Source organism: Metopolophium dirhodum, chromosome 3, assembly GCF_019925205.1.
Source record: "Metopolophium dirhodum isolate CAU chromosome 3, ASM1992520v1, whole genome shotgun sequence".
NCBI classification, from domain to species: Eukaryota; Metazoa; Arthropoda; class Insecta; order Hemiptera; family Aphididae; genus Metopolophium; species Metopolophium dirhodum.
In genome coordinates this window covers 13915718-13940705 of record NC_083562.1, presented here as the reverse complement: position 1 = coordinate 13940705, position 24988 = coordinate 13915718, and the positions used below count along the sequence as shown (strand labels likewise).

Genomic DNA, 24988 nt, shown 5'->3' with positions numbered 1-24988 from the left:
TAAAATTGATAAAGGATGCAAAAAGTTAAATGGGAAGAGGTCCTGCATGGACTCTAGTATGTGATAGTCATGTATGAAGGACATAAAAATAATGTTTAATTTAAAATAATATTGTGTTTAAGCTGGGTCTACAGTCAATTTTAAATTACAAACTATAAAGTCTAAAATAAATACAAATAAAAACGGTCAGATATCTGTTTTAGTTTTCGTAAATATGTGCAGAAAAAATTAGATTTAGTACAATGTAAAAAAATGTGGGAAGGAAACCTTGAGAATTATTTCACAACAGGATATTAAAACACACAACCATATTTTAAATTAAAACTATTGTTTTCTACATTTTCTATTTACAGCAACTTATAAGGATTGAAAACCTCATAAAACCCTAATAAAATAATATTTTGTGACATTTTATAATTTGTTGTGGTAAAAAAAATCATTAATTAAGGTTGGCTGTATTTAAGTTTTTAATTATACTGGTACAAACTCTAGCTTGCAGTCTTTAAGACCGTGTTAAAGCCCAGCAACTGTGACCATTAGCTGTTTTTTTTTTGTTTTTTGGTTGTTTGTAGCGGGGAGTAATTGTTGGTTGAAATACTATAGATAAAATATAGATACGGGATAGTTCGATTAAAAAACCGCGATACATTTGTCCCCCCGAAAACATATGGATTTGGCCTACCTTCAAACATATCATAGGTCCTTTCATTTGTTTGACTACGCTGAAGGATTTCTCTTATAGGCAACCGCCAAATACTACGATTTTTGGAGGATCATACGTCGTAACATTTTAACATTGACTGTCCCGTATTGATATCTTTAATATTTGCTAATATATTAATAAACTTTTTTAAAATTCAACTGTAATTCTTAATTTTTTTTTTGAATTTTAATTACATTTACATTTAACTATATTATATATGTACAAACAGTATATTATTATTGTGAAAAATTAAATTCGAGTAAATAAAAAAAATTCTTTTATATTTTTATATTTTCAAACGAATATTTGTATGGTGGTGTGGGGGCAACGCCCTCACGGGTTACTTTTCATGTAATATCAGCTGGTGATGACTAGAGCCTCCCTTCCGATATTTTAGCCCTAGTGTGTGTCAAAGTGGAAAAAAAAATTGTGCGCTGACATCACAACCGGCCACCGATCTTTTTATTCTATCCCATAAGTCAAGGTTGTTACCAGTATAGTTTCAGCCAAAGAGTCGAGTGGCCTTTGCAATTCAAGATCCTTACCTACGTATTCGACATTTTTAACCTAACTATTCTACCTTCAGGCGCCCGGTGCCGATGCCATTTTGTCCTCAAAAATAGACTCTGCGGGAATAACAATACCGCTTTGTAAAATCAACGAAATTTCAAAAATTTTGAATTGCTAGAGGGAAATATTCTATAGCCCGCATTGATCTCTGTTTTTCAATATTTTATTCTCAAAGTTTATAATATATCTAAAAAAAATATAAGATAAAAAGCATTTATTTACAAATTTTTTAATACAACTATTTGAAATAAAATACAAAATCAGAGATTGATGCGAGCTGTAGGAAGTCTTCTTCTTTCAGATAAAAAAACAGTCATCAAAATCCGACAATTCCACAAAGCTTGAGAGTTATTCCCGTAAAGTAATTTTTTAGATAAAATACACCCTATCAATTCCCTAAATAGTTATCGGGTAGTAGATTAGTGGAAAAGTCTAATAATTGAGGTGGCAACTAAAATATAAAATTTAATTTTCATATTTTATAGAATTGTGGAAAATTTGAAGATTTGAAAAATTGGCACCGGGACCTTTCAGACTTCTTCTTCCCCCTTCTCACACAACTATACAGGTATAGCTACCCTCTTTTCACGCCTCCATAAGATCAGTATTCTGTATATCCACCTCTTCTTCAATCTTCTCACCTCTCCATTCACCTATAAATTTCTTTATTCACTCTCACTATACCCTTATCATACAGTGACCGAACTACCTCAATCCAATCTCTCTTGTTTTCACTACAATATATGCCACTACACAACACTACACTACCTTTAATTAATTAATTTTCTATTCTATCTTCCTTATTGGCCATTACACACCTAACTTAACATTCTCATATCTGCTACACACACTCCAGTAGCCTAGCCTAACCTTACATTTCTTTTTCGTCTTTCCCTTTCATACGTCAAACATTCTGAAATCCTGTTGACCTCTTTCCCCTTATCTTCGCCATACCATACATTTCCTATTCACTCAGTCTCTAGTTACTTACAAATCATCGTACTTGATTATCGGTAAAAATATTTAAATATCATTGAGCGAATTACCTACTCAAAATAATTATTTAAAAAAATATCATACCTGACCAATTTCCTAATTTTTATTACAACTTTATTGATATCTGGCATAGTGTTATGCCAGTAGTTACTGTAAAAATAATTTAAAAGTTGCGGGCAATACATCCCCTGATCAATTAATAATACTAAAAATAAACATACTGAAAAATAAGAAAATACATTCACCGTGTCCTAATCGAAATCTGCTATAAAACTTAGTCTTTGAAACTCTGCACCGCTAACTGCTCATTTCCCTCTGCTTAATATGATATATTATTTCCAGACCCCAGTTGGCAAATGTTCAATGACGAATACCATCTCTGTAATAATACGTAGCATTCAGTAAAATGTTCAACAATATACTTATGACCAATGCGTTACAGATATTATATATTATATGTGTAATGTTTAATTTGTATTATACCTATTATAACTATTATGTGTAAGTTTGTATTTTTTAATATTGTATTCAAGGATTTATTAGTTTTATACCCAACCGACTACCGGAAATACATTGTACCCTTTAATGTTTATTCGTTTGTATTTTAATAGTTTATCCACGAATTTATTCTTATTAGTTATTACTAATTTATAATTATAGTAGGTGTATTAATTGTACTTCAATAATTTATAAATAATATGACAATTAATTATATATTAGTTAATAAATTTTGAAACATTGTGTTCAAGAAAATAAAATAAATGTTAGGGACATAATAATAGGTACCTAGCGCATTCGTGTATGTATTTACATTTACACTATTTATATAGGTACCTATACCGAGCTATACGACTATACACGGGGTGGTCAGGATAGGTAGTATATAGCTATTGTTATAGTGTAGGTACTAGGTACCTACTGAATACACTAATAGTCGGAAATAAGATTTTTAAAAACAAGCTAAATTGATTGAGCGTATAGTTATTTTATGGTTAGCGTTGTTCGTTGAATAAAGTTAGATCGTTTATTTTACTTTAATATCATGGATACCCTAGTGGAAGGTATATTTTTTTTTTGTTAAGTTTTTAAATAATATATATGTGTATAGAAATGTTAAAATATATTATTTTATATTATTAATGGATACGGAAAAAAAGTAGTGGATAGTAGAAATTTGAAATTAGTGTTTTCAATTAGCTTAACTTGTCATCTAAACGTTATTACATGATTTGATTGCGGCAAGTTTCAGCACAATACCTAATACAATATATAGAACCTATTATAATTGTATAATTTTATATTAATATAAACTTTAGAATTAGAGAACAATTATTATAACTCTCAATAAAACCAAATGACAAAAAAACATACTTTATGTTTTAACTTAATAGTTTAGTTTTATCATTAAGACAAATACCTAAACATTTGTTTAATTAAAAAAAAATTTATCATAAGACTTCAGAAATTTGTTTACGGACTTTATGGATGCACACTGCAAAAACTAAGTTAAAAAATAAACTAAGCATCCGAAAAAGAAATCATTTTGTCCTGCTAAAAATCCTTTTTGGAACACTGTGCGGCGTTTGTATTATTCGATCTCGCGTATTTTATACATTTCCAGCTCGGGTCTAAAATATGCGTAGTACGTTACTTGGATAGCACATTTTTCGTGACATTAAATATTTATTTTAAATCTTAAAAGTAAATATTTAAGCCCCGAAAGAATATGAAAACAAATTTACTTTTAATATCGACTCTTTCGACTGAATCCGTGACGTGTGTTCACTGCGATGCCGATGTGAAAATGCTCCAGATACAGAACTAAAACTATTTTGATTTATAAAAAATAAAACCATACGGAACGCAGTATGTTTTTTGTTCTGTTCATGTCTGTTTTGTTAATTGACATTTTAGAATTTTTAATCGACTGTGTCTTCTGCAACGACTTTGAGAATTGCCATAGAATATACATGATAGGTAGATATTATATTACGTCAATATGATGAATCCATAGATATAATATAATACAACTTTTTATGTCAAAGAGTTCCGTGTTAAGGAACAATTTGTTCATTGAAATTTCATATGACAATATAACCAAAATAGTTTACAATTTAATATTTATAATTTAAATTATAATAATAAAATATATTATTTAAATTATTATTTTCGTTTTCATATTGATTTAACTAGGTATTGATTAAGGTGGTGAATAGATATTAGAAGCACAAGCATATTTTTATAAAAGCATATTGTTTTTTTAATAAATCATTAAATAAAAATGTGATTTCTGGTTTATAGAATTAACCAAGAGTTAACATAAAGGTATACAGTCAAATGTACAGTACCGACTTTAATACCTGCAACTAGATTTGTAAAATTCCAAGTCTAACATTTTCTCCCAATACTGCCGAGCACAAAATGTATAATAATGATTTACCTAATATATGTTAAGTTTAATTGTATCGGATGTATTTTAGATTTTAGATTTTGAGCGGATCGATCGAATGACTGTATTGATTTTACAATAATGTGTGTTGTTTAATTTTTTAATTTTTATAATTAGGTATATTTTTTGTGTCGGTGTAATCGATAAGAATTCGTAATAAAGATTCTATTTTCATATATAATATACCAAAGGCACTCAGTATGACGCAATAATTTGTTTATTTTTAGTTTCATTGTAGGTATTTAGTATTTTAATATATAATAATATACAAAATTGTGTTTTCGAATAATAATTTATTGTTTGTATTAGTAGGTACCTACACCATAATAGGGAATTAAAATGTTGTCAACATTTCAATTTGGTAGGTGTGATGCATAAAATATAAATGTTGTACAAATGTATTTTTGCTGTTTTTAGGCTGCTGTTAAGATCAATTTATGAGAATCTTTGCATTACATTGTTAGGATTTTTTTCGTGAATAATCATTTTATAGAAGTTACTTACATATAGGTACGTCGATCAGAAACTATTTACACTGAATGTTATTAGTTAAAAGCTATTAAAATATCCAGTATTTGTATTTATTTGTTAATAATAATTAAGACATTAATATTAGAAATAATGTTGTTCCTTTCACAAAATTGTTTTTAATGATTCTTAATTTAATTTACATTTATACTTTTGGAATTTATCCCCAAGTGACCACTGAATAATCGTTCAATGATGAATTTAATAGTTATTACAATACTCGGATTATAAATTAGAATAAACTGAAGTTTCCATCTTCTACTACAACATTATTTCATATTTTATTTAATCGATTTTCATTCTGCCATCTTGTTCCGGTGATCTTATACCGTTGCACGTAATATAATACTAGTGATACTAGTGATACTAGTGATACTAGTGATACCCGATTGTTTAATTAAATTATTTACACGATTTCAATCGAAAAAGATTTATGAAGTATATACAACCGCCAATCCCCTCAATTTTAATTTTTGTGGATCGAAGCTCCCTCGCTAAAAGAGTACCTACGTTTTAAGACGATGAGTCTTGATAACAACGAATTTATATTAAAGTGTATGGTTATAATATATAATTTCAAAATATTTAATAGGTACCTATTTCTATAAGAGGGTATAAACTGTACTAAAAAAGGTGTAAGTATGCTAATAAAATATATGAGGTGTATAATGTATATAAAATATAAATATTAATAATATTATATTGTTTTAAATACTTAGCGTAAATCTAAGTTAATACCCGACGTATAGTATATGCAAAAAGGTACGTGTATTAAACTTGGCGTGGAGAAACGAAGACGGGTTTGGACGGTTCGGGCTCCCGTATTTTATACATTGCACTTTTGGGAGTAAACGTATAAATGCTTCTACGTCTCCCAGTTAACAGATTGTCCGTGGCAATAAATATTTAATTTAAGTCTAAAAAGTAAATGTAAAATAGTAGGTAATAATATGAAAACAAACTTACTCGTAAACATCTACTCTTCCGGTGAAACGTAGCTAGAGTGCCGCCATCGCCGAAGAAACAGCTATCTTCATCCATCTTTATCTAATCATCTCACTCCGATGAGCTGAAACTTGAAAGTATCGAAATATTTTATGAAAATAACCTGATCATAATGAAATTTGCGAGTTTGTGTTAAGACTTACATTATAATATGTACGGTTTAACAAACTGTCCGTTTATATTGGTGGCATATTATTTTTTTGTTCACTGAAATCAAAATATACAATATATAATATTTATAATACAATAGTATTTGCTGAAATTATTAGAATTGTTAACCGTCGCCGACGAATTTCGACAATTAACGATTGCCATAGATATTATAAAATATATTATTTACTATGATAAATCCATAGAACTTATATATTATAGTATTATACTCAGTACCTAAACGGTATATTGATAAATCGTATGTTATTTTACAGAAATCTTTATCATCTGCAATGCACCTATTCTGGTTTTCTATTTCAATTATAGTTTGCATGCCAAATTTAACTATACAAACTGGTCCGCAAGTTTATAGACATTCTAATACATTCTCCCACCAGTGCCAATAGACACAATGTTTGAGAAGTTATATTTTTTTGGTACCTAATTAAAAAACAATAGGAATTATTATAAATTACCTATGTAGGTACTTGTTCAAAACTCTACTACAGGGAAATCATTGGTTTTTATGGTATAGCCTTACGAAGTTCACGATTTTCGGTGTCTTACGCACCCGTACAACGCTTAAAGTTTACCGAGCTTAAGTATAACAAATTAATTTTTTTTTTTAATCTAGGTAAATCAACGTTTTAAAATTGATGATGCAAAATTAATTCTTTTTTTGACCTCTCAAAGTATCAACTAGATTCACTTTCCTATCAGAAAAGTTACTGTTGAAGAAAATCCAAGGACTTTTACTATCCTAAAAGGTGATGACAGACACAAAAATAAAAAATAAAATAAAAAATAAAAATAAAAAAATATAATAAAAAAAAACACACATCATTGTAAAATCAATACATTCATCGCTTCGCTCAGAATCTAAAATTGAAAGAGGGTGTTGGCGCCCGCAGGCAAATGCATTTTAGAAAACCAAAAAAAAATGTGGAAAAAAAGTTACTGCAGGAATACACATTACAAAGTACAAACTAAAACGTCCAGAATCTTAAACAGAAAAAAACTAATAGAAATATATAGTTCATTAAAGAAGGATTATTCATAGGGTACGAAGTTATCAATGTTCAAGTCTATACAAAAAATTCAACTAGTCACATTACTAAAAAAAAATTGAAGGAGGGTGTGGGCGCCCGCAGGCAAATGCATTTTAGAAAACAAAAAAAAATTGAAATTAATTATATTGTGTGAATACACATTACAAACTTCAAACTAAAATGTCCAGAATCTTAAACAGAAAAAAACTATTCAAAATATTTAGTTCATTAATGATGGATTATTCAAAGTGCACCATGTTATCAATGTTCAAAAAGTAAATACAAAAATTTCAACTAGTCACATCATGACTAAAAAGGTGGATAAGTGATGTCGCTCTGCTGTACAGTAGGTTACAAGTGGGTCACTGTAATGGATGGTGTTAAATTTGAATTCAATGATATAATATCATTGTATAAGAAAAACGATTCTGAGCGAAAACGGTCAGTCAGCCTATGATTTTACCAAATATATTTGATGATATTATTGTGAATAAAGTAATTTATATATAACCTATTTACTCGGAGCCTTGTTTTAAATTTTCAATCTTTAGCCATAAAAGTTAAACATTTTATACATTTTTAACCATAAAATAATTAATAAATTATAAATTTGATAAATGTTGTCAAAATTTGAACTTTAAATGCTTATAAAAAAAAATTGTGCCTATGTATTTTTAATATATTTCAACTGCTATTAGAACGATATATCAGGAGCCTTATATTAAATTTTCACGCTTTTTTACCCAACAAATAAAAATTAATTGATATTTATAGAAAAAAAAACTAAAAAAATTGAAAACTGACAATGTCCGTAAACAGCTCAAAAAGAGTCAAAATATTTTCAAAATGTTATGGTGTATAGAAAATGCTAATATAAACATTCAGTGAAATTTTCAAGTATCTACAGTCATTCGTTTTTTAATTACAATAAAATAAGAAAATTGTTACATGAGAAATCGAGTAAATATCAAATGTTGTAAAAATATAAATTTCAGACGCTCATAAAAATTTAATTTAAGTTTCTTCTAGACATTTTTTTTTTGATAAAGGTAGACAAACTTATGAGTAATATTATATTACATTTTCAAATCTTAGATTTAAAAAGAAAAATTTTTATGAATTCTCATCAAAATAATTTGCTATTTTTCGTGATTTTTCCGTATTTTGTCAAAATTTGAACTTTAAATGCTTATAATTAAAAACTGTGACTAAGGATTTTTAATTTTTTTCATCTGCCTTTGAAACAATAACCTAGGAGCCTTCTATTAAATTGTCAAGCTTTTTTACTCAACAGATAAAATTTTATTGATATTTATAGAAAAAAAAAACTAAAAAAATTGAAAACTGACAATGGCCGTAAACAGCTCAAAAAGAGTCAAAATATTTTGTAAATTTTATGGTGTATAGAAAATGCTAATATAAACATTCAGTCAAAATGTCATGTCCCTACGGTCATTTGTTTTAGAGTTACACCAAAAACCAAAATCGATTTTCTCGAAAACAGATTTTGCGTAAAAATTCCCGTTTTTCCTTAATTTTTCTTTTGTTTTTCACGTCGCTTGTGAAAACTACTGGGAAATTTTTACTTTTGACCCCCCAAAGTACCAACTAGATTCACTTTCCTATCAGAAAAGTTACTATTGAAGAAAATCCAAGCACTTTTACTGTCCTAAAAGGTGATGACAGACACAAAAATAAAAAAAATAAAAAAAAAACACACATCATTGTAGAATCAATACATTCATCGCTTCGCTCAGAATCTAAAAAAAATTGAAGGATGGTGTGAGCGCCCGAAGGCAAATGCATTTTAGAAAACAAAAAAAAATTGAAATTAATTATATTGTGTGAATACACATTCCAAACTTCAAACTAAAATGTCCAGAATCTTAAACAGAAAAAACTATTAAATATATTTAGATAACCAAAAAAAATGTGGAAAAAAAGTTACTGCAGGAATACACATTACAAAGTACAAACTAAAATGCCCAGAATCAAAAAGAAAAAAAAAATTAGTTCATTAAAGATGGATTATTCGTATGGCACCAAGTTATCAATATTTAAAAAATTTGGCAAATGTTAAAATCATGAAAAATAATTGAAGGATGGTGTGGGCGCCCGCAGGCAAATGCATTTTAAAAAACAAATAAAAAAATTAAAAACAAATATTATTGTAGGAATACACATTACAAAGTTCAACCTAAAACGTCTAGAATCTTAAAGAGAAAAAACTATTCAAAATATTTAGTTCATTAAAAAAGGATTTTTCATAGGGCACCAGGTTGCCAATGTTTAAAAAATGTATACAATTTCATTACCTAAAGAGAAATTCATAAAAAAAAAATTTAAAAGAAGATGTGGGCGCCAGCGGGCAAAAAAAATTTTAGATGGCACTGGCTTGTTTAGTTTAAAATATATGATATAATATAATCTTTATGATCTGTAATATATTCTGGTGTTCGATTGGTTTTGAATATGAAAGCTGTGAGATGATCGATATGAATTTCGTGAGAAATCTAGAGGTACTAGAAAACTGAGACGAGTGTGTCGAATTAAATAAATAAAAAAATTGATTAACACAACAATTGGTTAAAAATTAATTTAATTCAAATAATGAGATGAACCTTATTAGATCATTTAAATTGTCCAGAACAAGCCCCCGGTTGATGGTCGCATGCCAATTTTAACCATATACTAGACCACAAGTTTATAGACATTCTATAATGTATTCTCCTGCCGGTGACACTGTTGGGGAAAATATATTTTTTTAGTAATTAAATTACGTAGGTAATTGTCCAATACTCGACTACCAGAATTCAATTTAAAGAATGTGATATACCTAGGTAACCTATCGATCGATTCTAAAACAGAAACTTAACCTAGGCACAAATAATATCACAATATAAAATAGTGAAATGTGAAAATTTGAAGAAAATTTCCCTTAGGTATATCCCGTAACCCCCCCCCCCCCAAAAAAAAAAAAAAAACGTACGTTTGAGGTGTTCTCTTAAAACCCAAATGTTTAATGCCCGTATCCCGTATGCATAGAAAATGCATGTTTCACATTTACGAAAACTAAAACTATCGTGACGGAACGGAATTACGAAGAACGTATAAGACAAAAATAATCGTCACCAAGTGGTAGGTATCTGCCAAGTGATCTGCTATGTACTTACAAATTATATTAAATAACATTAATCATTATGTATTTTCTTATTTTATTAGGTAGCTATAAAAACCTACCTTCCTACTTATAAAAGCATTGCCTAATCATTTATTTCAAATTTTAAAAATTATTCTACTATAACAATAAATTAACAGTTGTAGGCAAAGTATTATAATTTAAGGTATTTTTCATAATTTTTGCACACCTATAACAACTGGGTTTTAAAAATTACTCTACGTCTAGCGGTTATATAAGTTTGTCTGACAATAAATATTTACATTAGGTCTACTGCTTCAACAGAGTAGAAGGACAAAACTTACGTAATTATTTATTCTTCCAGCGAAACGCGTTCCCTTCGAGTGTATATAATATTGTCTAGTGTCAGAGCTGTGCATCTCCGCCAAGGAAAATGCAGCGCGCGTCTTCATATATCCGATCCAAAAGTTCAGTCTGGAAGTATTGAGATTAATGGCATTTATAAAAATAGCCAATAGGCGCCTAGTTCAAATAGTTCAATAACCAGAATGGAACGAAATATGTGAGTACGTATTGAAATCGCTGTTCGTCTCAGACGATTGTCATTTGCCATAGATTATTTATAATTATAACCTCACCGTCCTAATCATAGAAAATATATATAATATGGTCCTGACCGATGGATGATGGATATTTTTACATTGTCTTCAAAAAAACATTTATTTGTTTCTACTAGATGCAAATGCGGAAAATTGAATTCAAACTTATAATGTAGATAACGGTTTTTTTACTTGGTAACCATTCATTTATTACTTGGTTTATTAACAAATTCTAATTGATATAAAATAGTAATTGAATAAAAATAGTTTTATTGATCCCAATATTTAAAAATAATGTTTCGAATAAAATAATAAAAAAATTTTAAGAAATACCTATTAATTAATATGTATTACCTTAATAACAAAATAACTAAATAAATTCGTAGCTTAATAAAATGTCCAGAAAAATTAAAAGTCCAATTTAAACGAATATAAAATAGAATTTAGATAGGTGTATAGGTAGTGTATTCGTTATATTTTGAGTTTCATTATAGCACATCAGTCAATCAGATGCTATTTAATATTTTAAAATAAAAAACTTCGACAGTAATTCTATATTGGCAAGTGTTGTTTTCTATAACTGAAGACCGAAGTTATAGTATCGAGCATAATGGGTAAGTAAAAAAATAGAAATATAATTTAAAAATATCACCTTTATTTAATTCTATTTAATTTTTTTTTAATAAGTTTTTATAATATTGACTTCAACCCATATAAATGTTCTTATTTCATTTTTCAATTCGTTGATAATATATGAAACGAATTCTTTGCTTGGAAAGCAATGTTTAGAAAATTCAGAAAATGCAGTTTATATTTAAATCCGTGGCCTAATTATAAATAATAATTTCTGATGCATTGATGCTGAAGAGTGAGGGAGGTGCACAATCAGCCGAACCTGAAATCTAACGTCTTAAACACTTAATATAAACAATTTTTCACACACGCGTCATGGTATGAAAATAAAAAATATTTATAATTCATATTTATACCGATTTTCTACCGATTTATACCGATCTTCTATATTAATAATAATTATAAATATATAGCAATAACAAATCATTTTTGAGTAGCGGCCCACCGCGAAAGTTCCCAGTATCCCGCCGGCCCAGTCCGCCCCTGGTTCATATTGTAACCGAAAAATCTAAATAATAATAATCTATTATAAACACAGTTACTTTTTACAGATATTATAAGTTAAAATTTGGACGAAATTACATATTAAAACCAAAAATAACGATTTTAGTTATTTTGTTGTAATTTAAAAATAGTAAGTATTCGCGGATTTATGAAACTTTTAGAGTATATTATTATAATTTATAGACACGATGACACTTTCAAATGTTATTATTTGGGCAAAAATGACTTTAACCTACTATTGTAGGTGCTAATGTCTAATAGTAAAATAAATTACTTTAATCTCAATATTATTTATTAGTTAACGATGTCTTTGTTCAGAATCGTTTTTCCTTTGTTCGTTTTGTATTTTAATAATTTATACATAGATATATTATTATTACTAATAATTATAGTAGGTGTGTTTGTTTTATTTCATTAATTAATTTAATACTATACCAATAAATTATATATTAATTAATAATTTTTGAAACGATGTGTTCGAAAAAATAAAAATAAATGTGATTTTAAACAATGAAAAATGTATATGAAGTTTTTAAATTGAAATGCAACATTACAAACATGATTGTTTACTGGGACCGCTAGTTATATATATTTAGATATTTTACAGTATAATCTAGTACAGTTATTCTCAATTTTTTTTTGTCCAGAGGCTCCCTAAATTTAATGTAAAACTGTCAAGGCTTACTTAATCAAAATAATTAATGGTTTTTTCTAGATTAGATATATACTAAAATTACATGTACTTTTTCACACAGATAAATTATTATAATGTATAGTAAATTAATGTTTTAATATACTTTTGAAAAATATTAATAATAGTATTAAAATTTAAGCATTTAAACTTTTTCCATAAACGTCTAAAGAAAAAGAGCACTGATCTAGGATGACCATATAAATCTATCAACCATTTAGCATATAGATATGTTTCTATCCCCAGGATATCTGTTAATAATATATAATAATATATAGGTAATAGTAATACTATAAATACTATGAATATATTATAAAATCAATGGTGATAGGTACAACTGAGTCATAAATGCTTATAAAAAGGTATTCAAAATATATGCATTTTGGTAACACATAGGTAATATGAATACTAGTATTAACCTCAATATCAACATATTATGAATTGTATTTAAAATCCATATATTAATTAATAATCAATAATTATTATTTGTTAATTGTAACACTTTGAAAGCATTATGTATGATAATTTAGTGAATTAACTCTCACAGTTTTTATATATTTTTTTTTTTAATAGGAAATTTAAAAATGACAATATTTAATAATATTAATAATTGTTTTTCATTGCACCAAAACCAGGGATTTGCCGGCCAAGTGTGCCCTTTGCAAGGGAGACCATCCCGCGAATTACAAAGGTTGTCAAACATACAAAAGTCTCCAACAGCTTCGTAAACCCACCTAAAAAAAAAATAGTAACTATACAAATAATGTTAATTATGTTAATAACTCTAATATTGAAGCCACTCATCAGCATACTTCCAATACTAATACACCATCAAACTCTCCCAAATCATATGCACAGGCCGCCTCCCCAAATAATTCTTCCCAAACATCAAACAGCCTTATAAATGACAATACACTCCTCAACTTCCTCAACGAATTCAAATCGCTTATAAATCCATTACTCTCTCTCCTCACTACTGTTCTCGACGGTCTCTTAAAACCAAATGCAGTAAGTTTTTTTTTTCTGTTTAAATAAGAAATTATTTAGTAAAGGTAGCTGATATATAATTTTGGTTTATCTATTTAAAACAATAGAAAGTAACAACTTTTAAAATAATAAAAAAATAATAAGTCTTAAATATCTTAAATCGTGATAATATGCTTGTCTACTGTTATCAACAATGATAAACGGCAATACGGCGTAATGACGTCATGGACAGTGAGACATTTTTCCTGCTATGATCCATTCGTTGATCTGAAGTCTAAACCTAGGAAACGAGCTAGTAACCGACTTGATGTTATAACCTTGTTTACCCGTATTCGAAAACGGTACTGCCATATAGGCGGGGTACGAGACGCGAGGACGCGAGGTCGGCTACTCGGCTCGCTTACTTTAATAGTTTTCTGTCATGGCGTCATAGAACATTTTGTTGTTATAAACCTTAACGGCTTATTGCTCAACGTGTTTTCTTAACTCGCTTAGTTAATCGACGCTAGTGAATCACGGTTCAATATTATCACGTACCTACTCTATAAATTGTTATTCGTGTACTCACATTGTTAATTGTTTTAATAGTGCGTACTGATGTCGGTAATTTGGAATTCAATGCATCTAATTTTAATATAATCGTTTGATTGACATTTACTTTTGTTTACAATATTCAATATGACGTGGTCGGTTATTCACTTCTCTAAAGATAATGGAGTAGAGGTAGTACCTAGCACATGGTTTAAAGATGATACATGTGATTGGCCTAAGAAAAACACCACCGGGGCCATAGGGTTGAAGGGCAATGGGTTTTTTACATTAGACAATATAGAAGAAAAGATAAGAAATACCATGCATCATTGGTAAGTAATTTCATTTATAATTAGACTTCATAAAATATAGACAATTTTTTTCTTAAATTAATGGTTTTTGAAACAATGTTTCAAGTTCAATTATTTAGACTAAATCGATTACAAATGTATTTTAATGTTTACATAACGTATAACAACTATATACCTATTGTGAAACATATTTTCATTATGCATTCATGCCTAGTTTTAATTATGATAAATCATTTTTATGTAATTAAATACTCGTTAAATAAATCTGTACCACAGAAGTCATGTAACGCAAGTCACAAAAATGACATTTTTACTGGAGAGATAATACAAAAATGTTTGTATTGCAATGCACTTACAATTGTATATTTCAAAAATATTATTTCGCTTTACTTTTCTTATGTATCACTCTAGACATACGTTTCTATACTTCTATCATAGTTTAGGACTTAAGTTAGTATACTTCTTACTATCTATAAATTTATTGTTAATTGGACTTACGTTAAAATACAATTAAACAGATCACAGAAAGAATATTCCAACAATAGAACTGACTCAATATTTGAAAAAATGGACTTGCGTTAGTTGACTTCTGTGTTACAGAAATATGTATAGCTTTTATTTATTGAATGATTTTAAAGGTTAAAATTAAAAGTTTTTACTAAAGAATAAAATGATTTGACTTAGTAACATTAAATACATATTACATTAAATCTATATATTTTTTATCAAATTCAAATTATTAAATCGTTATTAATATCTTATTATTCCTATTCTACATTATTTTAGTAGGTCCTTAACTTAGGTAACATGTAAATATATTTTTACTATAGATATAATTACTGTATTATAATAATATACATACTTATAGTACTATATGGAAGGTTTAATATTTTATGACATTATACTTTATTTTATTTTGTTTATTACATTTTAGACTAAACAGTTAGCTGGACTTGGCGGAATAAGTATCAAAGTCATGGTCAAAAGAATCATGGGATATTTGTTCACTGACAACATCTTAGCCTTATATTCTTTTAATGGCAGAGCAAATAAAAAAAATGTTTTGCAAATCTATCCATTTCAAAAGTTATATTCAGTAAGTTATATATGTTGTAAATATATTATTTATTTTTACGTAATATGCAGTCATAAATTCTTCTATTACTTCTCTTTATCTATTATATTATAATATTATGAATAACTGGTAGTATATAATATAACTAAGAATTTGTTATACTCTTAAAGTCTTATATAACAGCTACCTTTTTAAATTAATAACTTTCATTATATATTTTAGTCAATAAGTTATTTATGGAAGTTAATAATTACTAATATTCACATACAAAATGTTTAATTCCAAAACAACTATTTTAATAATGCTATAACTATGATTTAATACTTTTTCTTTGATTCAAGCAATTTAATCCTATATATTTGATATATTATATTATCTAAAATAATAATTATACATATAAATGTAATATATGCCGGTCTATATGAGTTTAATGGATGGAATATGAATATGTGTTTAATATATTATAATAATATGCCTTCTACCATTAAAATGCAATTATTAATTTTTGTTTTTATAATTATTATTGTTATTTGTTTTATTGTCCAGGTGCTGTTATATCAATTAAACGATTGAATAATGAATCATCGACCGATGAAATTGAAAAATACATTAAGTATTATCTCATTCAAGCACCATTCTACATAAAAGAAGAAAAAAGAAATGTTTCATTGAATATGAATATCATTTAATTTTGTAATTATTATGTACAATATAATATAGCTAGGCTAGGTTTGCCTTTTAGTTATATCATGTTTCAACTATATATATACTATTATATTATATTCTAAATAAATGTATAGGTACATTATGTTTTTACTATTATTATATTGTTATAGGGCCTAACAATATATGTTGAATATGTAATACATTAATTATTTTGAATATTTTTGAAATAATAAAGATAAATTGTATGCAATTATTAAGTTTATATTTTAATTATTAAATATTCTATTAATTAATTGTATAAAAATTGCTGTAAATATACCTATATAATTATTTTTTAGAATATTTTAGTTAATAACCGACGATCTGCTCAATATTCGACAAACATTTATCAGAGGTTACAAAAGTTATATGAATGGTTGATTGGTGTTAAAAGAATATCTATTCAATATTAAACAATATTAAGGAATGTTTAAAGAGTACTTAACGAACCTTGACGATTAAAGGTTTTTTAAACCTTTAAGTATAATATATACTTATTTCATATTGAGTTCCATGTCATTTCATATTTATAGTGTGTTAAATTAACATTAATTTAGTTGATATCCAATTGGTTGGCAATACTTATTCAGGGTTAAACATTGACTTGCCTACTTTGATTTTATGTTAATTTAATATTTGCATGATATGTGGGAGCTATCTGTGATCATTTGACCTAAAGTTACACCAAAAACTAAAATCGATTTTGTTAAAACGTGATATTATTGGTAGGTTAAATTTCTATTTTATAATAGATCAATAGCCAATAGATTACCTATAAATCACATTTTTTTATTTAAATCCCGGTAGTCGAGTTTTGGACAAGTACCTACATAGGTAACTTATAATAATTCATATTGTAATTTAATTAGGTACCAAAAAAATATGACTTCTCAAACAGAGAAGTGTCTAGAGGAACTAGTGGGATAATGTATTTGAATAATACAATGTCTATAAACTTGCGGACCAGTTTCGCACAGTTAAATTTGGCATGCGAACTATAACTGAAATAGATAACCAGAATAGGTACATTGCTGATCACAAAGTACTTTCTGTAAAAGTACATACGATTTAATATTTATCAATAGACTGTATAGATAGGTACTTAGTATAATATAAAGTTCTATGGATTTATCATAGTAAATAATATATTTTATAATATCTATGGCAATCGTCAATTGTCGACATTCGTCGGCGACGATAAACAATTTTAATAATTTCAGTGAACAAATAAGTAATAAGCCATCGATATAGTCATATAGACCGACAGTTGTGAGCCGTATACATTATAATGTAAGTTTTAACACAAACTCACACATTTCGTTATGATCAGGTATTCAGGTTATTTTCATAACATATTTTGATACTTTCAAGTTTCAGTTCAGAGCGAGATGAAGATGGATAAAGATAGTTTCTTCGGCGACGGCAGCACTCTAGCTAGGTTTCACCGGAAGAGTCGATGCTTACGCGTAAGTTTGTTTTCATATTATTACTATTTTACATTTACTTTTTAGGCTTAAATTAAATATTTATTGCCACGGACAATCTGTTAACTGGGTTACGTAGAAGCATTTATAAGTTTAATCCCAAAAGCGCAATGTATAAAATACGCGAGACCGTCTTCGTTAGGTTAGTTAAGTTTAATACGCAACTTTTTGCATGTTATACTATACGCCGGGTATCAACTTAGGTTTGCGCGAAATATTTAAAACAATATAATGTTATTAATCTTTATATTTTATATTTTTATATTCATAAATACATTATACACCCCATATATTTTATTAGCATACTTACAGCTTTTTTAGTGTAGTTTATACCCTATAGATGGCTATAGATATAGGTATTAAATGTCTTGCAATTATATATTTACTATAATTATTAATTTCATTATAATATAATATAACAATACACTTTAAATTAAATTAGTTGTTATCAAGACAGACAGTCTTAAAACAAATTCTTTTCTGGACGTTTTCAAAACGAATTATGTTTAAAAAAAATTGCACAGTTATCGTAGCAGTAGTCAGTTGCTAGATCAACCCGTGTGGCCGCGTGACATAAAATAGGAATTATTCTTGTTTTTTTAAATAATTTTTTCGAAAAATATATGTACCATGTATAGCTCATGCAATTATGAATTTATAGTTAATAGAAATGCGGATGTTTATACTTCATAGATATTTTTTTAGTTAATAATCATGTAAATAATTTGATTAAACAATAAGGTACTTACCTACTCATCACTAGTATCAATTTTATTATATTACGTGTAAAATCACCAAATTTAAAAACATAAAATAAAATATAAAATAATGTTGTAGTAAAAGCTGGAAACTGTAGTTTATTCTAATTTATAATCCAATTAATGTAACCGAGAATGTAACTATTAAATTCATCATTGAATGATTATTCAGAGATCACTTTGGGATAAATGCCAAACGTATAAATGTAAATGTAAATTAAAAATAATTAAAAAACATTTTGTAAAAGGAACAAGATCACTGCTAATATTTAAGTTTTAATTATTATTAACAAATAAATACAAATAATAGATATTTTAATAGCTTTTTACTATTAACATGTTCAGTGTAAATATAGTTTCTGATCGACTTACCTATAAATAAGTACCTTCTATAAAATAATTGTTCATATCAAGTAATCAATGCAAGGATTCTCATAAATTGATCTGACAGCAGCCTTAAAACACCAAAAATATATTTACACAGACCACAAGAAAAAATAATTGAAAATATTAAAAAAATAAAGAACACATCATTATAAAATTAATACAGTCATCGATCCGCTCAGAATCTAAAATTATAGACTTAGAGTTTTAGAAATCTAGTTGGTATTATGGTATTTGATGAATTTACTGTATACGTTTATGGCTTTATGAACTCTAAAATCCAGGAATCACATTTTTATTTAATAATTCATAAAATACAATATACTCTTATAAAAAAATTCTTGTGCTTCTGATATCTATTCACCACCTTAATCAATAATTAAATTGATAAACTAAAATAATAATTTAAATAATACCTATATCATATTATTATAATTCAAATTCAAAATTATAAACTATTTTGGTTTTATTGTCATATCAAATTTCAATGAACAAATTGGTCCTTAACACGGAAGTCTTTGATATAAAAAGTTGCATTATATTATATCCGTGGATTCATCATATTGACGTACCTAGTATAATATCTATCGTCTATTTATTTAATCTATGGCAAATCTCAAAGTCGTTGCAGAAGACACAGTCGATTAAAAATTCTAAAATTTCAATAAGCAAAGAAAATATGAGCAAAAAACGTACTGCGTTTCGTATAATTTTATTTTTCATAAATTACAATATTCTAAGTTCTGATATCTGGAGCGTTTCTTCATGGGCGTCGCAGTTCACACACGTCACGGATTCCACCGAAAGAGTCGATAATTAAAGTAAGTTTGTTTTTATATTCTTTTGGGGCTTAAATTTACTTTTAAGACTTAAAATAAATATTTAATGTCACGAAAAATGTGCTATCCAAGTGTTGTATGCGCATATTTTAGTTCCGAACCAGAAATGTATAAAATACGCGAGAAATAAACGTCGTCGTCAGTTCAACAGTTATTATTAAATTTATTTATTTTAATTTTTGCGAACACAATGTTTCAAAAATTATTAATTAATATATAATTTATTGGTATAGTATTAAATAAATTAATGAAATAAAACAAACACAACTACTATAATTATTAGTAATAATAATATATCCACGTATAAATTATTAAAATACAAAACGAACAAATGAAAAACGATTCTGAGCAAAGACATCGTTAACTAATAAATAATATTGAGATTAAAGTAATTTATTTTACTATTAGGCATTAGTACCTACAATATAGTAGGTGTTATGTATGTACATTGTACGGTGTGTCCGATACTCCGATATGTTATCTGTAACGATAAATATATATATATACAACATTATGTGATTATTATGTGTGTCCGCCGTCGTGCGTAATGATAAATAAAGCAGTCGTACTTTGTCAATGCTCGTGTGTGTACCTTCGCCTATCTTATATATAAAATACGTAACATTTGGCGACGAAGATGAAAATTCGGTGAAAATATTATTTAATTTTCTTGTTGTGATTATAATGTCGAATATTTCGCAATACATACCGGGTTCGGAATCATTCAGTAATTATTTAGATCGATTAAACGCGCAGTTGACCGTTTTAAAAGTTAAAGAGGCTGATAAAAAGTCCTATTTAATCGCATACATTGGTTCGGAAGCATATAGTCAATTAAAAGATGCTTGTTTGCCGGAGGAACCACAATTAAAGTCATACGACGAGTTAGTGTCCAAATTGGAAGAAATATATTCACCACGTCGTCTTGTAGTGAGTGAAAGATTTATTTTTAACCAACGTACACAGAACCAGGGTGAGTCAACTCGGGAGTACATAACAGCATTAAAAAAATTATCAAGTTTTTGTGTATTTGGTTCGTTTTTAAACGATGCACTGCGAGATCGGCTTATTGTAGGGATAAGTGATGAATCGTGTCAACGAAAATTACTTGGTATAGAGTCCCTAACGTTTGAAGAAGCATGTAAAATTGCTTTGGATTCGGAGTTGGTTTGTAATCAAACACAACAAATGAACAATAAATCACAAGTAAATTTTATCAATAATGGGAAAAATGTGTCTCGTCAAACACATTCGTCATCGAAGTCGGAACTCAAGTGGAACGGAAATTCTGGTGGAAAACCGTGGTCTGGGAAGTCGTCAAAACCTGGTCAAAAAAATGGTCAGTCAATTCAGCACGGCAGTCAAAGTTCACGAAGTCTTAAGTTTGGTCAATGCTATAGATGTGGAAGGAAGCACGATGTCCGTACGTGTCCAGCCAGAGAGTGGGAATGTTTTTCATGTAAATTAAAAGGTCATACGTCGAAAATGTGTAAGACAAAAATTAAAAATAATTTAGAGTCTATTGATTTAGTAAATAATGTGTCTCAGAATAGTGGGGGAAATCCACTTGTGATTAAAATCAAAGTTAATAATAAGCTTATTCCGTTTGAAGTAGATAGTGGAGCGTCGGTTTCAGTTATGCCGATTAAATATTTTAATATGTATTTTAATAATTCATGTAAATTAGAAAAAAAACATATTCAATTAAGTTCTGTAAATTGTGAACCAGTCAAGGTTTTAGGTCAAACACTTGTAAATGTCGAGATGTCAAATCAAAAAAATATTAAACTATATTTAATTATAACGGAAAACTCTGTAAAAAAAGTTTTAGTAGGTCGATCTTGGTTAGATAAGTTATATTCAAACTGGAGATCGAATATGTGTCTAAATTGTATAAGTAGTAATGTAGATTGCAAAATCGGGAAAAATATTATGAATTCTGTAAATAATAATAATTGCGTTTTAAGTGAAATAGATGTAATTAACAATATTAAACTCAAGTTTCCCGGGGTGGTTAAATTAAATGATAAACCAGCTGATTATATAAAAGACCATGAGGTCAATTTATCTTTAAAAGAAAATAGCGTACCAGTTTTCCATAGAGCATATCAAGTACCATATGCACTAAAGTCTGCTGTAGAAATTGAGTTAAATAGATTAGAAGTTGAAGGAGTTATAAGTAAGGTTTCAATTAGTGACTGGGCATCGCCTATTGTAGTAGTACCAAAAAAAAATAATAAAATTAGAATATGTGTAGATTTAAAAACTACCTTAAATCCAAAATTACAAATTGAACAACACCCATTACCAAGAGTCGATGATGTGTTTAATGAGTTATCCGGGGGAAGTGTATTCACTGTTTTGGATTTAGCAGAAGCGTATTTACAATTACAGGTTGCACCTGAAAGTCGTAAGTTTCTTACAATTAATACTCATAAAGGGTTGTACTGTTTTAATCGTTTATGTTATGGGGTAGCGTCAGCGCCAAGTATATTTCAGTCAGTCATGGAAAATATTTTACGAGGTGTTTCTAAAGTACAAGTATATTTAGATGACATAATAATCTGCGGCTCGTCAAGGTCAGAGTGTGAAGAAAATGTTAATGCGGTGTTAGAACGTTTAAATGAGTATAGAGTTAAAGTAAATTTTGAGAAATGTCAGTTTTATTGTTCAAGTGTACAATTTCTAGGTCATAAAATAGATTGTCAAGGCGTACATCCCGATGGAAATAAAATGGATGCGATAAGAAACGCACCGTGCCCTAATGATGTAGTACAATTAAAATCATTTCTCGGTCTCATAAACTATTATCAACGTTTTATTCCAATGTCGTCATCTATATTAGCTCCCTTGTACAATTTAACAAAAAATAAAATACCTTGGAATTGGTCTGACGAATGTCGATCAGCGTTTGAAAATATAAAACAGGTATTAATAAAAAGTCAATTATTAGTCACGTATAATCCAGATTTACCTCTAGTAGTTACGTGTGACAGTTCTAGCTATGGTGTCGGTGCAGTTCTTAGTCATTTGATAGATGGGGAGGAGAAGCCAATTTTATTCGCGTCTAGCACCTTATCAGCGGCAGAAAAAAATTATGCACAAATTGAGCGTGAAGGGTTAGCAATAATCTTCGCAGTAAAAAAATTCCATAAATACTTGTTTGCACGCAAATTTATTTTAGTAACTGATCATTTGCCGTTAAAATCAATTTTTAATCCGTCAAAGAATATACCTGTTGTAGCTTCATCTAGATTACAAAGATGGGCAGTTATATTGTCTAGTTATCAGTACGAGATTCAACATAGGAAGGGGGTAGACATAAGTAACGCAGACGCGTTATCAAGATTACCTCAAAGTAGTAATACTGGGGAAAATGCTTGTTCAATTTTATTATTAGAAAATTTACCTTTAACGTATAAGGAAGTGAGCAAAAAAACGAGTACAGACGAAGTATTAAAAGAAATAAGTCAGTATACGAAAGAAGGTTGGCCGGGGGTAAAGTCGTTAAAATCAGATTGCCAACAATATTATAAAAGACGGGAAGAATTATCGTTAGTAAATGACTGTTTGATATTAGGTAATCGCGTAGTAATTCCAAAGTCATTAAGAGAAGACGTATTAATGTTATTACATAAAAACCATTCGGGTATTGTTCGTTCGAAAATGCTCGCAAGGTCGTATGTATGGTGGCCTAATATCGATATTGATATAGATAAGTTTATTAAGACGTGTACGGAATGCCAATGTAATCAAAACGATAAGAATGTTAGTGAGAAAGTGTATATTCCGTGGGAAAATCCATCAGATTCTTGGAAAAGAATACACATCGATTTTCTAGAAATAAATCAAGTTAAATTATTAATCATTGTTGACAGTTTTAGCAAATGGATTGAGTGTTTTGCAATGGGAAGTACAACGGCTTCAAAAGTAATCGAAGTTTTAGAAAATTGTTTTTGTCGTTTTGGTTCCCCAGAGATAATGGTAACCGATAATGGTCCACCTTTTGGCGCAAATGAATTTAAAGCATATTGTGAGAAAAATTGTATAAAACTAGTACATTCGCCGCCATACAATCCAGAGTCTAATGGGTTGGCAGAGCGAGGAGTGCAAACGATAAAAAAATTATTAATAAAGAGTTTGTGTGTAGAGAGAGATGTAAAAAGAATACAATCAAAAATTAATAATATTTTAGTATCATATCGTAACACACCAACAACAAGCACAGGTTGTAGTCCGTCAGATTTAATATATAATTTTAAACCAAAAAATCATTTGTCCATATTAAAACCACCAAATATTGTAGAAAAGAATAAAAATATTAATGTTACTAAGTACGAAATAAATGATAAAGTTCTTGTTCGAAATAATTCAAAAGGGCAGAAATGGTTAACTGGACGTATAATGAAAATGTTGGGAACGTGCAGTTATTTAGTCCGGGTTGGTGATAAAATCAGATTAATGCATGTAAACAAATTGAAAAAGAGTTATTTAAATGATGAGGTACATCCAAGGGAACTTGAATAATAATAAAAAAAAAAAAAAAAAAAAAAAAAATATATTGTTTATCTATTTAAATTTTTAAGTTATATTTATTATGTATTGTGTAAAATTGTAAATGTTAAATCATTATTATTATTTTCTAAATTGTATGAATTTTGTATAAGTTAATTTATTGTACTAAAATTATATAGAAGGGAAAGATGTTATGTATGTACATTGTACGGTGTGTCCGATACTCCGATATGTTATCTGTAACGATAAATATATATATATACAACATTATGTGATTATTATGTGTGTCCGCCGTCGTGCGTAATGATAAATAAAGCAGTCGTACTTTGTCAATGCTCGTGTGTGTACCTTCGCCTATCTTATATATAAAATACGTAACAGTA

At 28.2% G+C, this 24988-nt stretch overlaps 1 protein-coding gene and 2 long non-coding RNA genes across 3 annotated transcripts; 2 read left to right on the top strand and 1 right to left on the bottom strand.

Annotated features, from left to right (window-relative positions):
• Positions 1 to 2523: 2523 nt before the first annotated feature.
• LOC132940926 (uncharacterized) lies at positions 2524 to 6457 on the bottom strand. Its single transcript, XR_009664112.1, has 3 exons — positions 6395 to 6457; positions 6213 to 6321; positions 2524 to 2648 (listed from the first exon to the last, which is right to left on the bottom strand). It is a non-coding gene; the product is annotated as an uncharacterized LOC132940926 (long non-coding RNA).
• Positions 6458 to 14309: 7852 nt separating this feature from the next.
• LOC132941346 (uncharacterized) lies at positions 14310 to 16825 on the top strand. Its single transcript, XR_009664154.1, has 3 exons — positions 14310 to 14866; positions 15780 to 15941; positions 16467 to 16825. It is a non-coding gene; the product is annotated as an uncharacterized LOC132941346 (long non-coding RNA).
• A 3708-nt stretch (positions 16826 to 20533) lies between these two features.
• LOC132940559 (uncharacterized protein K02A2.6-like) lies at positions 20534 to 24617 on the top strand. Its single transcript, XM_061008292.1, has one exon. It carries the CDS (start codon positions 20667 to 20669, stop codon positions 24615 to 24617), a length of 3951 nt encoding a protein of 1316 aa, XP_060864275.1. The 5' UTR covers positions 20534 to 20666.
• The last annotated feature ends 371 nt before the right edge of the window (positions 24618 to 24988 follow it).